Consider the following 24,113-nt stretch of genomic DNA (forward strand, 5'->3'; position numbering starts at 1 on the left):
ACTGGGGCTGTGGGAGTGTGCAGTAGATGAGGACACCACTGAGAGCGTCAGATGGTTGCTACAGAATAAAATTTGTTATGCAGTTTGTAGTTCATGTACCAGAAATTTACCAGCCTGTATAAATTGTATCACTCACTCCCCCTTCCCCAGGGAGAGAATAAAACAATGAAACCTTATTTCTTGACCACTCATATCCAAAACATATTGGTCCTTGTCATCAGAGGGTGAAGCTGTGAGGTGCTGGCAAGGTCACTGATGTGGCCGGGCTGCTTAACCCTGGAGGGTGTGTGTTATAGGACAGAGGATATTCCAGACCCAGCATTGTAATGGACAGCCCCCCAAAGTCATTACCAAGTGCAGACCAGAGGCTGGTGGGCCTGTTAAAATTTATTTTGTGTCAGCATTTCTGAACTCCCCCAAAACACTATAAAACACTGAACTTTTAATTACAAATGCAACAAACAAGGGATTGCCATGTTTGATATCACAAACCTAAATAACAGAGTTTCTCCAAAGACAACAAATTAATCCAGAACAGCACAGTGATGTCTGCACACATGCTGATAAATGACATGCACATTCAGAGTCCAGGCAAGGGGGCGTGTGCCTAGACACACCCACCTATGCTGATGCACACGGCCAGAGGCTGATGTCAGAATGTCTGTCTCCACTGCTTCCTCACCTTGCCGAGAGAGGACTGCTGTGTGGAGACCTGGCCAGTGAGCTCCCAGCACCTGCCCATCTTTGTTCCCAGTGCTGCAGGTACTGGTCCATACAGCCACAGCTAGGTTTCCATGGTGCACGTGGGCTGACCTCACCCTGATGCTTGCACATCTTGCCATCCCCAGTCCTATAAGATGATATTTTTAAGGCAAAATGAGGAAGAGGATGTGTTGTACAAGAACATAGTAGTATTTGGTTATAAGCATCAGTAACAAGGCAACGTTGGTCCAAGGATGGACAGGCAGCTATGGTTAGATGTATAAGGCTGAAGGGACTGTTGCACAAGGCTGTGGCACTTGGCAGAGGTGGTGGTGTTGTTCTCATTTTGTGATTTCTTGTTATTGTCTATTTCTTAAGAAAGGGCTTGGTTGGGCTTACTGTTCAGAAAGGATATCGGCATCCATCATGGTAAAGAAGGCACAAATCCTGAGTGTGAGGCTGGCCCAACGGTCAGGAGGCTGGCCGACCAGGTTCCATCGGCACGTAAGATGCTGGCGTTTTAAAGTCAGCATACACGTCCAAGAGCCTCTCCTTCAAGCCTCTGGCTTTGCTTTTTAGTCTAGGGTTTAACCCATAAGACTTCATTTTCACTTAATGGGTTAAAAAAGGTCATCAGTAGTAGAAGACTCGAGAGAAAGCAGGGACACACATGTAGATGGCAAGTTGCTGGAACTTTGATCAAGTTGTAAATTAAAGACACCACAAATGTCTTCAGCATCTGCCCCTGCCCTCCTGTGTTGAAATCCTGGGGACATGCTCCGGTCCACATTTCAGAAACCTGCATTTCATGTAGGAAAGCAGAACCCTAGTTTACCCCCAGGAAATGCATGACACAAGCTTACCTGTGTTTCTATTTCACAGGTTAGGTTGAAGACAGGGCATTTGACTGTCCCACAGAGGCCAACACCCTCTGCATAAATACCAAGTCTGGCAGCATACTGGCGTGCCAACACGGTGCCAGGCACGCTATCTCCAAAGACAGCTCCTCCATTGCTTGAACGAAGGAGACAGGGAGCCCTAACAGTTGGGATGACATCACTTAGCTCCAGAGGCTGTCACATCTTCTGTGTACTGCAGAATACTTTGCAGCAGGTCCTGGGGATCGAACTCCTGTCGTCAGGCTTGGCAGCAAGCTTAACTCATTGAACCATCTCACTCATCTGGGGGGAAAGCTTAGCTATACAACATTCATCAAGTGTAGCCTCTTCTGCTTTTAAACATCAATACAAACACTGGAGAGGCAGGGCCGTATGCTTAATATGACTGTTTCAACAGAATTGAGAACTTTTTTTTTTTAAGAGACAATCTCATGTGTCCAAGGATGGCCTCAAACTCACTAAGTGTCCAAGGCTGGGTTTACACTCTTGATCCTCTGCTTCTGCTTTACTGGTTCTGAAGTTATAGGCACGAGCCACAGGACCAAGTTCTGCTGTGCTAAGGATCAAAACTAAGGCTTCAGTGTAGTGGCACGCACCTTTAATCCCAACACTCAGGAGTCAGACGCAGGCAGATCTCTGTGAGTTCAAAGCTAGCCTGGCCCACATAGTAAATTTCAGGACAGCCTGAGATACAGCCTGTCTCAACTAAACAACAGGCAGAAAGAAAGAAAGAAAGAAAGAAAGAAAGAAAGAAAGAAAGAAAGAAAGAAAGAAAGAAAGAAAAAGAAAGGAAGGAAGGAAGGAAGGAAGGAAGGAAGGAAGGAAGGAAGGAAGGAAGGAAGGAAGGAAAACAGGGCTCTGTATATTCCAGGCAACTATTTACCAACTGAGCTATACCACCATCCCCTTAACACCTCATTTTAAATAAGTTTAAAACTCAATATTTATCCGTATCCAGGACTTACGCCCACATTCTCCCTTTTACAGAATCCATGCATGTGTAGAGAACTCTGCCCAGTTAAATCCTTTTTTTTTTTCTATATGAACCCATTAAAACATGTCAAGACATCAGTTGCTACGAATGCTTTTGGCCACTGTAAGCCAGCACCACATCAACGACTGAACAGTGAAACTTGGCATGTTCTGAAATCATGTTTCCTTTTCATGTAATTCAGGCTCAGGGATCCGATACAGAGCAGCTGAGAAATAAATAATGTTGCTGAGGCTGAAGATGATGCACAGAAGTATGGCCGCTGCTATCTGAGGCAAAGAGAAGGGTCTGGAGGTGGCCAAGAGCCACTCTCTTCTCAGCGTCTTGTCCAGAAGGATGGCTTCCATCTGCAAGTGTGTGGCCAGGATGACGCACACGTGAAACAGCTGGTGACTGTGGCCTATGACAAACAGAAAAGGCCATCAAGATCACCAGTCAGAACCAGAGAAATGGCTCAGTGGGTGAAGACTCTGCCGCTAAGCCTGATAATCTGAGAGCCACCCCAGGGACCCTCAGGAGAGTATCCATTCCCACCATTGTCCTCTCACCTCTGCACGTCATGGCTTGTGCACACCCCTATGTACACACACATCTATGTAACTTAAGTGCCAAGGAGTCAGCAGTCAAACAGTGTATGGACACAGGCTGTGACATGCATGCTAGCACGGCACAGCAAGGAGCCAGCCAAGAGATCTTGTGTATGGTTTTGTTTGTTTGTTTGGCCTCGCATTCTGGTATTTTGAGACTGGGTCTCCTGTTACACAGGCTCAACATGAACTCACTCTGTAGCTAAGGAGACCTCTGAAAGTAATGTCTGATGTCCTTGCTCCACCACCTGAGTACCGGGCATACAAGTTACACAACTACACCAGTTTTATAATTTCATTTGTGAGAAGTGCTTAGAAAAGAACTGGCAGATGGCTCAGTGTGTCAAACTGCTTGCTGTGCAAACATGGAGACCTGAGTTCAAATCCCTGGCCCTCATATGAAATGTCAGGCATGGTCACGGATGCCTCTAATTCTAGTGCTGTGGAAGGTAGAGACAGGAGGATTGCTGGGGCTTGCTGTTTGCCAGCTGAGCTCTAGGTTTGGTGAGCTCTTAAGGCAAGAAGGCAGAGAGTGATAAAGACCTGACATCTTCCTCTAGCCTCAGAATGCAAATGTACATGCATACATACAAACACACATGCATACATACACACACCCACACACATGTACACACACATAGATGTACACCCACACAACACAGGCATGCACCCCACATGCATGCACACATGTACCTGTGTCCCCCGACACACACCATTTTCATGGTCCTCTTGTTCCTCCAACCTTTAAAGCCCTGGGATTGCAGGTGTGCCTGTCCCTAGATGTTGAAATCAGCCCTGAACCGTAACTTCACAGTGGGGCTGGTGTGCTCTGTCCAGCATGGTGTCCCAGAAGGAGAGCCCCCGGTCATGTCTCTCATTAGTCAGACAATAAATAGTCAGATATGCCTGTGGCACCCAATCTTAATTATGAATTTGTTTGGATTTAGAGTCAGCCTAAGTAGCAGCACCCCTCCCGTGTGTGTGTGTGTGTGTGTGTGTGTGTGTGTGTTCAGAGAGATTTAACTGAGTAGCATCTTCCAAAGAACAGTGAAAAAGAAACAGAAAAGGTGGTGTCCCCTGCCTCCTTCCTCAGCAAGAGCATCTCCTGCCCCTGCCACCATCCTCCCCTGCTTTCAGACTACAGCTTCTTAAGCCTTGCAGCATGGACCACCAACTCCTCAGGGTTCCATGCAGCCTCCAGTCCCAGTTTTGAACTGTTGGTGCGTCCAGCTTTGTGAACCGAACATCTAGCAGCTTCTGTGCCTCTCCAGCATGCTGCGAGCCATTGTTGGACTACCTACGCCCAATCTAGTAAATATTATGTGTGTGTGCATATATATTGAGTTCATATATATTGTGTGTGTCACTTCTGTTCTAGAGAACCCTGCTATATAACACCCTACTGTATTTTTAGAAATCAATATGAGAAAACTATGAAGACTAAATAAATAAAATCCTCTTCTAGAGCAATTTATGCAGCAAACCCATTTTCCAAAGGAAACTGTTGGGCACTCTGCTCTCCCAGGGCTAACTCTGATGTCAGCAGCATGGGAAGAGTCAGCCAAGTTTTCTGTCCACCTCTTCCCAAGTGTCTTTGTTTCAACTTCTGGCTAAACAGAGACATGACCAGGGCTCTCCTTGGATGCCATGCTGGACTGGGCTCACCAGCCCCACTGTGGTGGATAGGAGCACAAGCAGTAACAGACAGGAGTAGGCAAGGTCATGAGAAAAGGAGTCCAAGGTGAGGGACACAAAAGGCAGGATGAGAAGATGGTACTTTCCCTGACAGAACTGTGTGGCTCTGAGCCATTTACCTCTGAGCCATTTACATGCCAAAGTCCAACCAGTGGCCATCTTTGGAGGGATAGTTAAATTCCAGTGACATCATTGGGGTGGCCCCTGATCCACTGGCCCTGGACATGATCTACACTGAGGAAGAACCTCATGAGGACTGTGGGAAGGTACTCATCCGCAGGCCAAGGAAAGAGGGGGAAGACACCATCCCACTGAGACCTTCATGTCAACTGTTAGCCTCCTGAGTGTGCTTCCCTTGTGTGTGGGAACTGCAGGCCTAGCAAACCAATACAACATGACAGTTAAATAAGGCTTCTCCAGATGTCTATATCCAGGTATAGTGGCACCTACTGTAACTTCAGCACTCCGTAGGCAGAGACAGGAAGGTCACGAGTTCAAGCCCAGTCTGGTCTACATATTGAGTTTAAGATCACCCTCCATTACACATTGAGACCCTATCTAAAAAATAAAAAAAAAAGTGTGTGTGTGTGTGTGTGTGTGTGTGTGTGTGAGAGAGAGAGAGAGAGAGAGAGAGAGAGAGAGAGAGAGAGAGAGAGAAGACTCGGTAGTAAAGGCGCCTTCCACCAAGCCTGACAACTGGAGTTGTTCCTGCAAATTGTCCTTTGACCCCTACATGCCCATATCAGCATATACAAACACATGCAATAAAAAATTGTGTTAGTCCTGTATGGTAACACAAAACCTACTTCAGAAGTATTCAACAAGCTTGCTACAGGGGAGGGGCACCTGGCCACAGCACATCCTTTTCAGACAGGAGCTGAGTCAGGGCCTTGGCAAGCATGTCTGCTGTTTTCCTTCAGCCCCAGCCTCTGTCCCAGGAAGAAGGTGAGTACGTGGCACCTAGCCTTACTCAAGTTCAAAGCACAGGCAGTGCCCACCTCCAAACGTGTGTGATGCCGGCACATGACCTCTGCTGCAGCTGTGACGCTGTGTCAAACGCAGAGCCCTGATCCACTGCATTCACTAAACCTGCTCCCATGAGAGAGATGCGCAACAGATTGGCCACAGCAGGAAGAGTGGCTTCAAACTCCCCACTTACGTCTCAGGGCCCTGTAGGCCTGGGGTAGCCAGGTCTGGCAAGCACCCTCCCCTATTACCAGGAAATTTTTCTGAGAGACAGGACTGAAGTGAATTGGGAAAAAAAATGTGGAGAAGCCAGCGTGACCAGTATTTGCCACACCCCTGCCTGCCCCTGGGTCCCCAAGCCCTGATCCACAGCTCTTGTCTTCCTTAAGGTGGGGCTGGAGTGGGTAGGCAGAAGCCTGGGGCCTCCAGTTCCTGCTTCTGACTGTGCTCTGTAGAATAAACAGAGTTTTGCTGGCTGAAGTCCTTTCTGATAGGACAAAGAGAAGGAGGAGACTCTAGATCACGCAAAGCCTATCTGACTCCATCGCTGGAGCAGGTGGAGAGCAGGCTCCAGGCAGGGACAAAAGTGGCTTGGTGAGAACCTAGGTGCTTGCTGGGGTGGGGAGAGCAACTGGCCTCCTGAGCCTCACAGTCTCTAGTTAAGGAACTCTTGTACTGAAGGCTTGTCACCCTCCACAGAAGCCACCCAAGGGTGCTGCGGGGGCTAATAGTGTCAATTTCACAGTCTCTGGAAACACCCAGGAGACAGACCTCTGTGTATGTCTCTGAGAGAGTTTCTAGATTGGTTTAACTGAAAAAGGGAGAGCCGCCATTCCGTGGGCCTGGACTGAAGAAGGTGAGACGAGTGCCAGCCTTCATCTCTGCCTCCTGACTGCGGCCTCAGTGCCACCCACTGCCAACGCTACCCACTCATGCTGTGCCACCACGCCTTCCCTTTCCTGGTGGGTCGTATGTCAAAGCATAATCCAAAAGTTAGCGCTTAAGTTTATGGTCACAGCAACAGAAAGGTTGTAAAACAGGTGCCTTCCTTCCAGCCAGAGGCAGAGGCAGGTGGGAAGACCCCTCCCACATCCTGCCCTGGAGAAACAGGGAGGGAACATTGCAGCATGGAGGAGCTCTGGACTCTGACAGGCCACCCGAGTCAGTGAGCTTGGGCTCTCTACAGTGTCACACGGGTGGCCACTGTGAGTGCTGGCCTCGCCCCAGCTTTGGAGTTCTGGGTCAGGAGGTCTGAGGTTGGACCTGGAAGTTGCAGTCTCAGACCTTTCTGCTGCTAGTGTTGATGAGAGACAACTGGAACCATGGCTCCACAGGACCGAGGGCCCTCTACTGACAGTGTTTAGAATAGACCTTCTTCTCTGCACACCTGTCTGCTGCCTGCTACCTTCAGTGTCACCTGCAAACCCATCTTCTTCCTCCCTGTGTCTGTCCCCCATGGCCATGCTGTGCTAGGAAGTCAGACTCCAGGTACCAATAGGATGGTTGCTCATTGGAACACCTACCTGTTCCCCTCCTCCCTGTCCCCTGCAGTGCGGTAGCCACACAAAGGGTGGCTTCAATCAAGGTGTAAGGTAGGTCACTGTACGTCACTCGCCAAGGCCTATGCCTAATGACTCCCTCAGGGGTCACTCCTCTCCAGGTCCCCTGCCATGTGGCCATATACACTTCATCAGGATGTTTCCACCCCAGTGGACAGTCACCCCCCACCCTTGTCCTGCCATACTTACCAATGTAGTCAAAGCGTCCAGGAGCCAGTCGCTCTGGCAGGTGAGCAGAGTACAAGAAAGAGGCCAGGAGGGTCATGACCATGTGCTTCTGGTGGTACAGCATGGCTTCATTTCTTGAACTCTCCCCTGGGAACAGGAAGAGCTGCGGGTGTTTGAAAGAACAGATGGTCTTGAGGAAAAAAGCCAGGCTCATACCTCTCGGCACACCAGCACGAACTCCAGAGGGGATGAGGGGAAGCAAGAAGAAAGAGGACAGGCAGAAAAGAGGGGGGGGGGGAGGAGGAGGAAGAGGAGGATAAGGAAGAGGAGGAAGAGGAAGAAGAGGGTGGGAAAGAGAAAACCCTACTAGATGTCACTGCACTTTCTGGGGGATAAAATGCAGACATTGAAGAACAGTTCTATTTGCACCTGGCTCCGGATGTCAACTCCGGAAAAAACTCTTTAAAAAGAAAAAGTCGGGCTGGAGAGATGGCTCAGCGGTTAAGAGCACTGACTGCTCTTCCTGAGTTCCTGAGTTCAATTCCCAGCAACCACATGGTGGCTCACAACCATCTGTAATGGGATCCGATGCCCTCTTCTGGTGTGTCTGAAGACAGCTACAGTGTACTCCTATGAATAAAATAAATCTTTGAAAAAAAAAAGAAAAAGAAAAAGTCTCGGGAGCCTGTCTGCATCATCAAAAGGCATCAGTATTTGGCCCAGCTTGGTGACTCAAGCTTGAATTCACTCCCTAAGGCAAAAATGTCGGAAGCTCAAGGCCCATTTCGGTGATGGAGCTAGTCAAAAGTCAGCTTGAGCAACTCAGTGAGATCCTGTCAGTAAATCAGTAAATGGTTGGTGATACAGCTCTGTGGTAGAGCCTTGCCTAGCACACAGGAGACCTTAGGCTCAATACCCAGCATCAACCGTCCCTCAATGTCTGACCATTATGTTGCTTAAAGGTTAAGCAGAGTTATTGTGCTATTTTTATAAATAACAAAAGTGGCTTCCCCTGCTACTAGGAACCAGGCACCAGGCTGGCCAGCCGCATGCCCGCTCCATCTGAGCTTCACTGGGAACCTAAAGGCAGACTCCCGCGTTTTGCACACAAGGAAAGTGAGCCTGAGACTGACTTGCAAGCCACCAATAAGCATTGAGGTGAGGGTTGGAATGGAGCCAGTGCAATTCTGCCGCCTCCTGCCCTTCTGCCCTGCTGTCCCACACAGCCACTAGACAGCATCACAGGACATTAAATCCGCATGCAACCGATAAGGCCATCAGCCGTGGTTCCCTGTGTGTCTGCACAAACTCCGAGGACAGAGAGCAGTGAGCTTCATGTCCATCCCCAAGTCTCCTGTAGACCTGCTCAAGGGAATTAGAGAAAACACCCACTGCTTCCCAAAGGTAGCAGGCAAACTCCTCACTACCCTGTGCCCCTAGCCCTTGCCGTCTGGGCCTCACGCTGCCTCTGGGAGAAGCTCCCTCACAAGGTAATGCTGACCCGGTAAGATGCATTATATCCAGGAATCTCAATTACCACCTATGTGGAAGCAGATGCTAGCCTCATAACGGATGAGGAAAGGCTCAGAAAGGTTATGCATACTGCCTAAATCCCACAACAAGCAACCATGGAGACTAGGATTTGAACCCAGGCCCATGTGATCTGTAAGTGAAGGTCTTTTCCCTTCTTGTCCGGGGTTTGTTATCCCACCTCATCTCCCTTCCCTGGTCCTTTGTTTCCTTCTAATGTCGCCTTTAAGACTTCCACCCCCACCTTTTCCTTCACTGACACACTACATTACTGACACTGTACGGCTGTGCTTGTATTATTGGGCATTCCCTGCAGCTGGCCCTGATGTTCACCAACCCCCAGGCTGCAAGCCTCTCCCAGTTCTCTGTGGTTGCTCCTAAGGCCTTACTCAGTTTGTCTCCAAGGGCCTCTGTGTTCATGCTATCTCTGACTGAGCATCCAACGTCTATAAGTCCAGCCAGGGCCCAACTCGGTGTCATGACTTCCTCAGAGCTCAGGAAACAATCCCTTCGGCACTACTGACAGGAAGAGAGGAGATGTAGCTGCTCTGTGTCCTTACCCTGTAGAAGATGGGGAGTGAGTCCCAGGCGTAGGGGTAGGCGAAGGCCAGGACCCGGAGCAGCTTGCAGAGCCGGGGCTTCTGGAGTTCAAGAAACCTGCGGTCAGGGAGGAAACGGGAGCTTTTCAGGAACTCACATGTGTGCACACGGGTCATCAACAGAGGACAAGCATTTCTGCACAGTCTCCTGTGGAGCACAGCTTCTCCATGAGCCTTTCTTGTTCCTCCTACACTGGTGGAAATGACAAAACTTCAGCCAAGAAGGAGAAGCTTGCTGTAAGAGCATGAAATGCCATGGTATGCAAACCAAGAAGAGGGAAGATGGGCTTCAGGCAGACACCCTGCAAAGGGCAGAGGGGACTGAACAGCAGAGACACCACAGAGACAGGAAGTGGCCTCAAGCACAGACCCTGGGTCTCACATTCTACAGAAGCAGAGTTGCACCCAAGCAACTGGAACCACCCAGGTGATGGCCACACAAAGACCTGGGTTCAAGGAGGTATTGGGTAACCTAGAGAAGTTTCTAGAACATTTATACAATACACAGGAACACTGGCCTGGGGAAAGCGACTATGCAGAGTCTGTCTTTCTCTCTTCCCTGAGCTGTCCCACTACCCTCCAATACAAAGACAGAACCTATTGTGCTGACTGTTTAGAAGCAAGAGGCAGGAACTTTCTAGATTGGTCATCACTGAGGACCTAGAGAGAGGCAACAGCTTTAGACTTTCAGTAGTACAAACCCCCAGACTGGCTTCCAGGAGGTCAGGGTGGAGCAGGGAGACCCCACCCAAAACTCCACCTCTGGGGTATGGAGATGTAGCTCAGCTAGTAAATTACTAGGCTAGCATGCGGGAAGCCTTGGGTTCCATCCCCAGCGCTCAGAAACCAGACTTGATGACAAGTCAAGGGGGGTGGATCAGAAGTTCGAGGTCATTTGTTTAAGATTTATTTAATTTATATGAATGCAGCCTGCTCTATAGGAGACCCTGTGTCCAAAAAATCAAAACAAGTTCAATTCCCAGCAACCTCATGGTAGCTCACAACCATCTGTAATGGGATCCGATGCCCTCTTCTGGTGTGTGTGAAGACAGTGACTGTGCACTCACATACATTAAATAAAAAGCAAACAACCAAAACCCAGTGGCCTTCTCCACCACACTCCAACACTGGGGAAGAGGCGGCGGTGTTATGGCTTCTCAGGGACACACCAGATTCCAGCACAGGCCAGACACATCAGGACCACGCTGCATTGCAGGTTGCCTCTAAAGCCGTATCTGACCTGTCCCTGCCTCACAGTGCTGTTGTAAGGACTTGAAAAAACAAGGCGTCACCACCCTTAGAGTCACGCTCAGCCCAGCTACTAAACACTGCTCTGAAAACAAACCCCTCCCTCCCTGGCTGGCACAGAAGACCAGAGCAAGAGACGACAGGTTCTGGGTGGAAGGTCTAAGGAGGAGCTGAGAAGAGACACACACAGCTAGGATTTGGCCCAAATGCCCTTGCCTGCTGCTGACAGGCCCAGCCTCTGTCTTTCTTCCCCCCAGGGGCCCATAATCCCAGCAGAAGCTGTCCAACTGTAATAGGCCAACCGGTATCTACCGTATCTGGAACGGGCTCACTCCTAAAAGAGTGCTCCTTGTGGCTGGCCACTTACACATAAAGAAAATCTGGCTCTGACTTGTCGAGGGCTGTGCCCCAAAGCATAGGTTTCCTGTGAAAAAGTGCTTCCCCAGAAGGCAAATGAATCAGCCTCTCCAGCAGCAAAGCTGGGTCTACAGGGGACCAAAAAGAAAAAAAAAAAAGGGGGGGGGTGGGGGGGGAGACGCTCCCAAAGTTCAATTCCATATCTAACCACAGGATGTCGCCACAGCCAGAGATTCCTGGCCCGAGATGCCTCCGAATCACCCAGCCAGTATCAAGCACAGGATGTCGCCACAGCCAGAGGTTCCTGGGACCGAGAGCTCTGCCCACGAAGCAATTGCAAGAAAATGCTGGATTTGGGAAGAAGCCTCCCTTTAGATTAGGTTGAGTCAATAATCTTGGCAACTCGTTCCCTTTTGGTCCTAAGATAGCCTGTCAGAGCCCTGTGTGACATGACCTGCTTCTCTTGCTTTCTGTTCTGCTCCACAGAGCAGTAGCAGTCCCCTCTCTTTGGGGTGTGTGTGTGTGTGTGTGTGTGTGTGTGTGTGTGTGTGTGTGTGCCTGTGTCCTGCCTCTCCTGTTCCTGGAACCCTCTGAAGGCACGATCTGACTTTTCACAGTGGGTCCCCAGAGCCCAGGAAGCCTTTGAGGAATGTTGGTTAGGTGAGTAGAGACAGTAGCCTAGGTGTGCTCTCTGGATCAGCAGAAAACAAACTATGTCATGGTAAAGGAGAGGAAGCCCCAAACAGGGGCTCAGAGGACATTCCTGGGTCAGAGCCAAATGTCCTCACCCAAATCCTGCAGGTGTGCTGAGTACAGGTATGCACTGCTGGACCTGCATGGTGGGGGGTGGGGTGGGGTGGGGGCTAGAATAAAGAATGTGTCCTGGTGGTAACAGGTAGTCAGCTTTAAAAACTCAATTTAAAAGGCTGCAGACATCCTACTAAGCTGCCCTCTGTGCTCCTGGGAAAGAAATCTTGGCCCACAAATCATAGGGACTGTATCTTTCAGACCCACACACCATCGCTATCCTTACTACCCACACCTTTTGCTCCCTCTGGCCCCAGTTCTGAATACCAGAGCCATGAGGAGCTTAGGGACCAACTACACAGGGGCAATAACTGACCCAAAGACCAGACTCAGGGGTCTACCCCAGGAACCCATGCAACCACAGGAAAGGGCCCCCAGGCACACTGCAACTCTGTGCTGTGAGTATGCCTCTGACCTTGTATCACCCAAGATGGGGACCCGATTCCTCTCCCCACCACCTGTAAAGCCCCCAGATTTCCACTATGGTGCAGGGGCGTATACCGCACCATTTAACGCCTCCTGGAATTAGGACGGAGCAATCCAGGAGTAGAGACTTTATTTCCTGGCTTGACAGGTAGATTCAAACTCTGCCCAGCTTTCATGGAATTCTGTGATTTCCAAGAAAATAAGAGTCTCTCTCCCCATCTTCCAAGAAGAGAGCAGTTCCCCAGGGATGAAGCCACAGAAAATTCAGTGGGACACACCAAGCAAGACACTTTGATTCCCAGGGAGAGCAAACCATGCCTGCCCCTTGACCTTCTCAAATATTCTGGCAACGGAGGGCAGACTGGGGTGAACCTATCTGATGCTGCATAAAAATTTATCCCCCCTCGCATAAAAAAAAAAAAAACAAACCAACCAAGAACACAGTTCCCCACAACCTGCGTGTCACCCAGAGAAAACCAGAACTAAAACCATCCCAAAGAGGGAGCCCTTACTCTGCCTGCTTCTCTCTGGGGAGGGGATAGTACAGTTGGAGGTACAGAGGACACACACAGGACCCAAGTACTTCTCCTGCCACTCCCCAGCACGGTGGCACTATGCAGATGGGGCTGTCACCTTGCTACAATCACCTGGAAGGTTTCCTAAGCGACCAAGGAAGCCTGTTTTCAGGAGGTTCACTCCTGCAAAGAGCAGTGTCAACTAGCACCAGACATTCCCATGACAACACTGCTCACGCTCCACCCCACAGAATCTTGCATGAAAGGAAAAAGAATAACAAGATTAGACACAGGGAGCTGGGCGAGACTCATGGCCACGTTTGAATGCCCTCATCACCCCTCAGTGCACCTAGAGACGCCATTCTCACCCATCCCTGTGAGAAGAGGACTGCCTGGCTACGAGGAACCTTCCCTGTCCAGGCTTGTGCCAGGCATATGACCTAGAATCTTCTATCCAGAAGGGAGCTGTGTTGACCCCACTGCACAGGTGAGAGAACTAAGGTCCAAGGAACACACATAGTGACTTGCCTGAGCAGTAAAGCCATCTGTAGAACGTATAGGGACCACAAAAATAATTCTACTGTAGGGACACTGTTGTTTAACTTATAAAGAATTTCAGAGCATCTGGTCACATTTGGGGCTTTTCCAAACAGCTGAGTGGCTGCCTGAGGGATACCCATGATGTCCAGTGTGATAATTGATATTGTCAACGGACAGAATCTAGAGTCACCATGGAGACAAATCTTGGGGTAGACCTATTAGGAGTTTCTAGATTAAATTAATCCAAGTGGAAAGACCCACCCTAACTGTGGTGACCTCATACTATAGGGTGGCCTTGAAGTGAGTAAAAGCATAAAGGTAGCTGGCAGCAAGCACCGTCTCTCTGCCTCAAGCTCCGGCTGCTGTAACTTCTCTGCCTTGATGGACTGTGCTCACCAACTGAGAGCCAGAGAAAACCTGTCTTCCTTTAAGCCACCTCTGTCGGGTGCTTTGTCCTAGCAACGAGTAAAGTAACCAAAACATTGCACAACAGGAGCTCTACCTGGAGCCTTTTCTGTCAGGCTCCCTGCTGATCCCTGCCGCCCATCCCATGAAGATGCCGGCTAGGTCCTCCCATGGTCTCCCGCCTGAGATCAGAATGCCCAGTACCTGGAGTAGCAGGAGAGGCCAGTGCTGAGAATGGTGTTCAGCACGGCCAGGGCTACGTAACACTCATGGAAGGTGCTGCAGACCAGTGCATCAGGGAACGTGTATGCGGAGTAGGCGATGGCTGAGCCTGTGGAAGAAACACCATCCTTGAGACGCAAGCCAGGCCACAGCTCTGCAAGGACCCCTGGGAAAGACTACGTTAGCCTTCATCTTCTGCATAGACCTATGAACTAGCCTGCCTCTGTGTCTTCCCAGAATACCCCATCCCTGCCTCTCTGTCCACCTAAATTCCTTAAGGCTGTGCTCCTACAGAGATGTAGGCATGTGTGAGTGAGTGTATGTGTGTGCGTGTGTATATGTATAAGTGTGTGTGTGTATCTGTGTGTGAGCGTGCATGTGTGTGAATGTGCTTGTGTGTGAGTGTGTGTGAGTGAGAGTGCATGTGTGTGTATGTGTGTGTGAGCGTGCATGTGTGTGTATGTGTATATGTGAGTGTGCTTGCGTGTGTGTGAATATGTGTGTGAGTGTGTGTGTGTGTGAGCGTGTGTGTATGTGTGAGAGTGTGGCACACATTCTGTCTTTACAATCCTGCCCCATATAAAGCTTACACTTATTTATAAATGACCATATGGAGGCATAGGGATATCTAGTAACTCATCTGGAGTCACAAAGCGGAAAAAACAGAAATAAACTTCAAACCCAGGCAGTCTGGAAACGAATCCCTGCTTCTAACTACAAGCTGCCCCTAAGGATGATACCAGACTCATCTGCCTGTGGCAGGGTTCTCCCTGAGAACCTCAGCATCAGAGGAAAGGAGGGCCCCCTAAGGATTGAGATGTCCTATCAGTGGGCTGGGGGTGGCCAGTGACCATGTTTGGTTTTGGACTCTGAAAGAGGCAGCTACATCAAGACGTTCTAGAGAGACTAAAGGAGAAGCCTTCGGTTGGAGGGACAGAACTATTACTGCCTATCTTGGTGTGGCTGGGACCTGCACTCTTACCTATGGGAGAGGCTGGATCTGGCCCCAGTTCATCTGATATTCTTTTTTTTTTTTCTCTTCTTTTTTCTTTTTTCTTTTTTCTTTTTTTCGGAGCTGGGGATCGAACCCAGGGCCTTGCACTTGCTAGGCAAGTGCTCTACCGCTGAGCTAAATCCCCAACCCTTCATCTGATATTCTAATACAGCGGTTCTCAACCCTGCTAATGCTGCGACCCTTTACTTCCTCATGCTATGCTTACCCCCAACCATAAAATTATTTTCATTGCTATTTCATAACTGTAATTTTGCTGTTACGATTCATAATGTAAACATCTGTGTTTTCTGGTTGTCTGAGGTGAACCCTATGAAAGGGACATTCTACGTCTGATGGGGTTGTGACCTACAGGTTGAGAACCGGTGTCCTAATACATCAAGAGCCTTGGATTCACGGCTACAGGTCATTCAACAGGTGGATCTTCTAGTGAAGCTGAACACAGGGACAAGGGACCACAGCTTGCTGGTATTCATTTGTAACCCCAGTGCCGGGGAGGCAGACAGGTGGTTAGGTAAACCCTAGGGCTCCCTAGTCTAAACCTTTCAGTCCTGTGAGTTCACCCAGGAGCTCTGCTCCAGGGGACCAGGGGACCAGGGGACCAGGGGACCAGGGGACCAGGGGACCAGGGGACCAGGGGACCAGGGGACCAGGGGACCAGGGGACCAGGGGACCAGGGGACCCTGTGACACAATGCTCAGGGAGTTGTCTGGCCCAAGATGTACCACTGATGCTGCCCCTGAGCTAAGCTGTGTCCCCAATGCAAGAGTAAAGGGGCCTCAGCCCACCTGAAAATACAGCAGGAAGCAGAGCTGACCTGAGCCTCCAGGGGTCCTGTGGGACATGCGTGTCTGGGGTGGTAACTGTCAACCACAGGAATGGCTACCCTGCGAGATGATGGTTACTCAGGCTCAAAATGAATTTGTTCATAACCCACCTACATTCTGCTCTAGAGAACAAGCCTTGGGGAGGTTAAGAAACTTGTCTAAGACTGAACTTGGGACAGGTGTCACAAAGTAGAATCTGGATCTTTGAGTTAAGTGTGTATCAGAGGGGCCAAAGAGATTGAGTTCGGTTTCTGGCACCTATGTCGGTCCGCTCACAACCACCTGTAACTTCAGTTCCAGAGGACTGGCCTCCACAGGCACCCATACATGTGGCACACGCACACAAATAAAAATTAATATTTTTTAAAAGGGGTGTGTGTGTGTGTGAGAGAGAGAGAGAGAGAGAGAGAGAGAGAGAGAGAGAGAGAGAGCGAGCCTCAACATACAACTGGCAAAGGACTCCAAATGCTCACTTTTACTAGAACCCAGGAAGCAGCTCAGTTGGTAGAGGGTGTGCCTGGCACACACAGCCCTGAGGAGGGTCAAAGGTCAAGATCATTCTTGGTTACATAGCCAGTTTGGAGGTCCTGTCTCAAAGAGAAAGGAAAGTGGAGGGGGAGGAGGGAGAGATGAAGAGGAAGAAGGGAGGGAAGGAGAGGAGGAAGGGGAGAGAGAGGAAGAGAGGGGGAGGGAGGGAGAGAGGAAGAGGAAGAAGGGAGGGAAGGAGAGGAGGAAGGGGAGAGAGAGGAAGAGAGGGGGAGGGAGGGAGGAAGAGGAAGAAGAGGAGGAAGAGGGAGAGGGAGGGAGAGAGGGAAGTGGAGAGAGAGATTGAGAGAGGTGGATCCTTCAGGAAGCCAGTGGGTTGAGGCTTTAGCCCTCATCCCAGGTAATATGAAGCCAGAAAGTCTTCCGGTGGGAGGCAGTGAGTTGGCAGGAAATGAATCAAGAGCCTCCCAGGCAACATGGTGGAGCTGCAGGGCTCTAAGAAGCCTCTAAGAAGCTTCGGGTCTGAGCTAAGCTGACAGTGAAGGTTCGCTCTGTGTGTGTGTGTGTGTGTGTGTGTGTGTGTGTGTGTGTGTGTGTGTACATGTGTGCACATGTATGCATGTTTGTGTGTATATGTGTGTTTATGTGTGCGTGTATGTGTGTGTGTGTGTGTGTGTGACACACGCAGGTGGGCACTTGTGAAAGAAAAGAGGAAAAAGGATGAGGGTAGCCTCCTCCTGGACAAATTCTTGCAAAAGCAGATACGATGACTAGCTCTCACAGCTAAAGTGGGGCCAGGAGGGAGGAAAAAGCCAGCACCAGCATCCCAAGGGACAGATGAATGGCCCTGTGGAGGAGAAGAGTGGGAGGAGGGGCTTCTTAGTCAGGAAAAAGAGTCAGAGAGGATGGGGACAGCAACAGCCAGCTGTGCTAGCAGTTCACTCCACTCCTGCAGCACCTCTAAGCCTCTAGGTCAATTTTGTGACCAGACCCTTCTTTCTCTACCAGGTATACCAGATGCCAGCCCTGATATGCTGGGGTCAGCCCCTGGTGGCCAGTGAGGATGAAACTGGGAACATTTCAAAGTCCTTCCAAACCTGTGGTTAATTCTGGCCATTACTGAAACGTAGTTAAAGTAAGATCACAGTAACTGGAGCCCTAAGTCCTTAGCACATGGATCTGTGTGATGGAGTTACTATTTCGTGAGGTGCTCCTAGGCCTCTCCTTAGACCTGGACACCAGGGAACAGGAAGGGAAGCAAAGAAGGAGCGTTTACACCACAGGAATCGGTAGACGCTCCAGAGCAGGGAATACCACAGACAGCACATGGATGAACGAGCTTTTTACAGAACCCAAGGCAGGGTTCCTACATCCTCACGACTTCCAAAAGCCCATCCGATCTCACGGGAGACAGGAGGGGACAGAAGGGCAGAGCCTCACGTACCCAGGCTGAAGAGATTGACCGCACCATAGTCCAGAAAATAGCAGATATGCCGGGCGTTCTTGGACATAGAGCTGAACGTGTGTGCGCAGCTGGATGCGAGGGGGTACACACAGCTGGTGCACATGTACACGAGCAAAGGCCATGAGTAGCTGTCATTCTGGATGTCTGTCATATACAGTGCAGTCATGAACCTCCACATAAAGAACCTAGAACAGAACATGCACCCGCTCAATCCCCGCGTGATTGGTTTCTGCCTTCCACCCCACTGGGAGACCGTCCGTCCCATGACTCTTCACTTAAACTGCGATAACATATCCTGGAGAGGCTGCGGTGAGGGTGTGCCTTCTTGGCTTGAAGCAGTGAATTGGGGACAGACAAGTAGGTAAGAAGTCAGTCCTTGGGTATAGAATCCTCCCAACAGCACCCTTCCCAGGCTACTCTCCAGTCTCAGCTTCTATACCTCTAAGAATAAGGGTCTCATCCCCTCTCGTGGTAGCTCTGAGTGTTGGGAAGGTCCTTCTGGGTCCTACTTGCATGGGCTCTAGCCGTGTGCAGGTCCTCTCCACACAACCCCTTCCTTCCACAAACCACTACTGGAGAGCAAGGCCCCTTTACCCACAATGTCTATCAAGGAAGGGGACACCACAAATCCCGTTAACTGAAGAAGGGTCACATAGCATTTCTGGCTACAAGTGTGGTCTTCTTCTATTGTTTAGCATAAGCTGTTTGCTGTTCCTTCCAGGTTTTCCTTTTATTAACAACAGATCATTCCTTGTCCTGCTTGCTTGGGGTGTCCCAGATGCAGATTTTCCTAGGCTGTCCCCAGTGCTCTTGGAGTGGGCCATCTGGAGAGCCTGGCTGGGTGTTGGGAGCTGTGAGCAGTGTGGATGGCTCAGCCGAGCATGGACCTCAAGGCACAGCAGCAATAGCAGGCAGTACGCAGTGGTATAAAATTCAAAGCGGCCGAAACTTAGACATAATGGGAGGTAAAGGAAGATCATCCTGAGCTATAGAGAGTTCAAGGCCAGCCTGGGCTACATGAGACCCTGTCTCAAAAAACTAAACCAAGCCAACAAGAGAGCCAGCTGTGGCCCATCCTCCACTAGGAACCTGTTCAGAATCCTTAAAGTCTCCGGCACAGATGATGTGCTATCTGAGGGAGATGAGCAGCAGGAAGATCACAGGAGAAATGCAGGGCCAGGGCACACAGGCCACTTCACTCTCAAGGCTTTCTGAGAAAGCTCTGGAGGGTACCCAGGTTCCCCAGCAGCTCCAGGGAGGAGAACCAGGGGCCAGAGAGACAGCCTAGCTCTGTTCCTTTCTTCAGGCTTCAGTTTGTCCACAGGTACAGGCTGTCGTTGATACTGCTTGGAAATAGGGCCCCAGTGTATAGCCCAGGCTGGACCTCAAAGTCATGATCTTTCTGCCTCAACTTCCCAAGTTCTAGGATTACAGGTATAAACCACCACGCTCAGCATAACGTCTTTAAATGTTATTTTTGGGGGTATCTATTCTTATACATATGGAGTGTGGTGTGGTGGCACTGGTGGTATGTGTGTGTGCATGCACATGTGCACTCACACATGCATGTTATATCACGTATGTAGAGGCCAGACAACAACGTTGTGGGATCGTTTTTTCCTTCTGCCTTTACATAGGTTTGGAGATCAGACTCATGTTGCCGGGCTTGCTTGTCAGTTGTCTTTACCCCCCGGCCAGGCTTGCCAGCCTCTTTAACATGGCTAGCGGTTTTCTTGAGCCACTGCACCTTGTTGACACTGTCCAGACCTTAGGCCCCAGGGCAGTCAGGATTCGCTACAGATCACACCGAGACTGTTTTCTCTCTCCCGTCCTGTTAGTGACTGGATCCCCACTCTGATATCTGACATCTAGTTGGGCTGGCTGGTCCACACTGAAGCCCGGGGACTTCCTGGGACTCAGGTCCACTTGCTACACTCAAGGACCCACCAGTTACCTCAGTTTCTCAACAAGACTCAAAGGATTGGTTCAGCGTGTGCCACCAGCTGCACCTATGTCAGCCCGCAGAGGTCAGAGTAGGACAGTGACCCCCTGCCTCTAGGGTCCTCCTGGGCCTGACAGATACCAACTGTCCAGATGTCCAGACTCTATCTCCTCAGACTCAACCAATGCATCCCAGCAATTGGGAGAGGCTGTATCTATCCTGAACATATACGGACATTTTTTCTTGTCCTTATTGTGTGAACAATGTAACAACCTTTGACAGAACTTTGCCTCAGGTATTTTAAGGAATGTGGGATGATTTAAAGATCAGAAGGTATGTGGAGAGTTATGTAAATACTGTGCCACTTGACAAAGGGTGAACTTCCAGGCTGTGGTCTCTTTAGGGTACCCTGGAGCTGATCCCCATAGATGCTCAGGGAGAGTTGCACCATGATGTGGGGATGTGACCTGTCCTACCTCTCCATGACCAAGCAAAAGCACAAGGTGTGTAAAGCGGGTCTTCACTCCATCTTTTTCAGAAAGGAGCCTCCTGGCCTTCCTAGAGCCCCTGTCTGTCACCCTTACTTCCCAGAGCTTAGCACCTAGCTGGCTCCATTAAAGGTGACCAATGGTATCTTGTTACTCTTCCTAGACAAGTACAAGCACTCACAACCATGCCTGTGTCTTCTGTTGTTTTCAGAGAAGGTCTCATGTAGCCCAGGCTAGTCTCAAACTCACTAGGTAGCTCAGGCTAGTCTCAAACTCACTATGTAGTTGAAGATGACCTGGAACTTCTGGTCCTCCAAGCCTCTACCTCCAGAGTGCTGGGATTACAGCATAGGGTTTCCATGCCTGGTTTATGCAATGCTAGAGAATGAACCCAGGATTTCTTACACACGCTCTGCAAACTAAGCTACATGTCCAGCTCTTGTATCTTTGCTTTACCGGCGCCTTCTCTCAGTCTTCACAGCAGCCCCAAGAAATGGGATTGTGCCTGCTCTGTAGGCAGAAAACGCCAGGGTCAGAGAGAGTAAGTGACTTGCTCAAATCAGGGACACTTTAATAACGACTTCTTGAAGACCTGCAAAGCCTGTAAGACTGAGGGAGATGAAGGTCAATGCTACTCAGTCAATGGCAGTGTTAGGCTCCTACAGCAACCCATAGCCTGAGGCTCAGTCTGGGATGGGCCCAGCTTCTTTCCCCTCTGTCATACATACACCTAAACCCACAGGGGAGCCCTGGCCTAGCTCTAAAGTCTCCCTGGAAGCCGCTGTGCTTTTCAAGTCAGTCCCCAGGGATCCAGTAAGAGATGGGCTGTCCAGGGGACTGGAAGGTACCAGAAGGGTAGCAAATGCGTCCAGATGTTGAGGGTCTCATTGGTCATTTGGAAGAGGCTGAGGATGCAGGCAGTGGCGGAACTCTGTGGGTGTCGGTAGCCAAAGAGGATGCCCTGCTCATGGAACACCTGTGGAGGGAAGACAGGGAAGGGGGAAGGAGGTGAGACAACAGGAAGGGTGTCATGGCTAGTTTCCCGGATGGTTTTCCAAGGTGGTTCCTTGTCCTGGTCCTCTCCCTTTCTTTGTCCACTATCCTTCCAGGAGCTCATAAGATCCCCTGTCCTCCAAGGTCCCAAGCCAGCTGAGATCCAAGGGCCAAGCTGGCCTTGGGAGGGCTGGCTGGCTTTGCTCTCCTGGCTGCCACGCTTACCCTTGGCATGAATGTTGTCTAGAGTCCGTGTTTGTATTCTGCCTGAGGCCTATGGCCTGGTCTTTAGACGCCTTCGTGGCCGGCTCGCATGTATGCTGTCTGCCTGAGCCAGCCTTCCCTGGATGTCAGAGGCTGGAAGGGTGGTCTCTGCAGGAGACCCTGCCAGTGGGATGATGTATCCACAAGGCGCTTCATAAAGGCCTTTTGATGATGAGGTCTGTGATGCCGAAGACTGGACTGTGGGAAGAGGAGGCTGGCTACAGCAGAATCACAGAGCCACAGTCCCCAGGGTGGCCTCCTGGGAAGCACTGCTCTCTCTTCCCCCAGCACCTCCAGTGAGAAATGTAGACTGGTCAGGTAGGGCTGGTGGGTTTCGACTTATCTGAAGTATTGTATTATATCCATTTAAAATGGTAACAGGAGGGCTAGGAGATGGCTCAGTGGGTGAGATGTCTGTTGTGCAATCATGAGGTCAGATTTCAAGCGCCAGTGTAAGGTATCAAAAATGGAAAGCCGTGAGGATCTGTATTCCAGTGCTGGAGAGGTGGAGAGAGAAGGATCCCTGGGGTTTACTAGCCAACCATTCTACCCAATCAATGAATCCTGGGTTTAATAAGAGACCCTGTCTCAAAGAACGCAGTGAGGTTGGGTGTGGTGGCAGACACCTTTTATCCCAGTACTCGGGAAGCAGAGTCAGGCAGATTTCTGTCAGTTCAAGGCTAGGTCTAGGTAGCAAGTTCCAAGCCAGCCAAAGCTACATAGTGAGACATATCTCGAAAAACCTAATAGATAAGATGGGGAAGCAATGAGGAAGATAATCAGTGCCAACCTCTGGCACATGCACTCATGCGCACAATGACTGACAAAACACCCGGGTAAGTGCCCCTTCCCCCCACCTCAGAATGTAGTATCAAGTGAAGAAAAGTGGAATGTGTTCCTGTCATATCCTAGCACTCCAGACATGTATATACCCACATCAGGGCAGGTTGTCTCCATGCCAAGTCGTGACAACCCAAACTGTCTCCAAATATTGGAATGGTCTCTGGGAGGCAGCATCTAATTCTGGTTAAGAACCACTGATGTTTGTTTTGTGACAAAGGCTTGCTCTGTAGTCCCAGCTGACCTCAAACCCTTGCCAGTGCTCCTGCTTCAGCCAAAATGCTGAGACTACGTGTGTAAGCCATTATGCTTGGCTGGAACCAATGGATTTCAATGATTCAAACTGTCATAACCTTTGGAAGGTAAATTATAGCCAGTGAGATGGGCTTGTGGGTAAAGATGCTTACAGCCAAGGCTGATGACCTGAGTTCAATTCCCAAACCCACATGGTAGAAGGAGAGAACTGACTCCTGCAAGTTACACACACACACACACACACACACACACACACACACACACACACGAAAACACAAAATAATTATACAGGAGTGGGCTAACAGACAAATTATTGCAGTGTATTTAGTCCCTATGTTGGAAGTCAAGTGACAACACTTTCTCAAGCTTCCACTTTGCTTTCTCGTGGGAGGAGGGGAAAACTGCAAGAACCCCACTGGCTTAGCATGTATAAAGCTTGGGTTCCACCCACAGCAAAGCCCTGTACACAATACAGTTGCTCCCACCTCTCACTGTTCTGGTCAAGAATTCCTGAGGAACTGTAAAAGAAAGTCAGCAAAAAGGAATGTTCCAAATCTTAGCTCTTAGGAGAATGAGGCAAGAGGATCTCTCAAGTTCAAGGTCAACCTGGCATACAGCGTAAGACTTCATCTCAAAAACAGAAGAAGCACACTGATGCCTCCTGTGGTACACCATGGGACCTATGAGATGGGACAGTGGTGGCCAGCATGATAGGTGTTACAGCTTCCTTTTTGCTGCTGTGATAAAATACTCTGACCACAAGCAACTTGGGAAAGGAAAGGTTTGCTCTTTATAGTCCCAGATCACAGTCCACCATGGAGGGAAGTCAAAGTGGGGAGCTGTTCCACTCATTATTATCCCCAATCAAGAAACTTATTTCACAGCCAGGAAATACAGCAGCAACCGTGGAGAATGCTGCTTGCTAGCTAGCTTGCTCACAGGCTCAGGCTCAACTAGCTTTCTTACATAGCCTAGGGTCACCTGCCCAGGGAATGGTGCCGCCCACGGTGGGCAGGGTCCTCCTAGATCAATTAACAGTCAAGAGAATCCTCCACAGACATGCCCACAAATCTGGTCCTCCTCAGTTGGGATTCACCTCTCAGATGACTCTAGGCTCTGTCAAGTTGACAGTTAAAACTAACTAGGACAGCAGATATGTTGCTTTCTGATTTTAGCTACAACTTTTAGGAAACTGTAAGTTCAATTCTGGGTAAACTGGTTAGGCAGTGGGAATGGAGACAGAGAAGTTGATTTATGGTCTCATAAAGAAATACAATTTGGGGCCTGGAGAGATCGTTCATCAGTTAAGAGCACTTGCTGCTCTT

General features: G+C 49.8%; 1 protein-coding gene across 9 annotated transcripts in view; it reads right to left on the reverse strand.

Annotated features, from left to right (window-relative positions):
- Positions 1 to 367: 367 nt before the first annotated feature.
- The window catches only part of Paqr5 (progestin and adipoQ receptor family member 5), an 80,339-nt gene continuing 56,593 nt past the window's right edge, over positions 368 to 24,113 (reverse strand). For 3 of the 9 annotated variants that reach the window (XM_087562072.1, XM_087562073.1, XM_087562074.1), the window contains exons 3-7: positions 21,285 to 21,412; positions 14,199 to 14,325; positions 9,658 to 9,754; positions 7,589 to 7,730; positions 370 to 2,992 (exon numbers count right to left, since the gene is read on the reverse strand). In XM_087562072.1, coding sequence (XP_087418198.1) covers positions 2,751 to 2,992; positions 7,589 to 7,730; positions 9,658 to 9,754; positions 14,199 to 14,325; positions 21,285 to 21,324 — 648 coding nt within the window. In that variant the 5' untranslated portion in view covers positions 21,325 to 21,412 and the 3' untranslated portion in view covers positions 370 to 2,750. 9 annotated transcript variants of the gene reach the window in all.

This window comes from Rattus norvegicus, chromosome 8, assembly GCF_021556685.1.
Source record: "Rattus norvegicus strain SHRSP/BbbUtx chromosome 8, alternate assembly SHRSP_T2T, whole genome shotgun sequence".
Taxonomy (NCBI): Eukaryota; Metazoa; Chordata; class Mammalia; order Rodentia; family Muridae; genus Rattus; species Rattus norvegicus.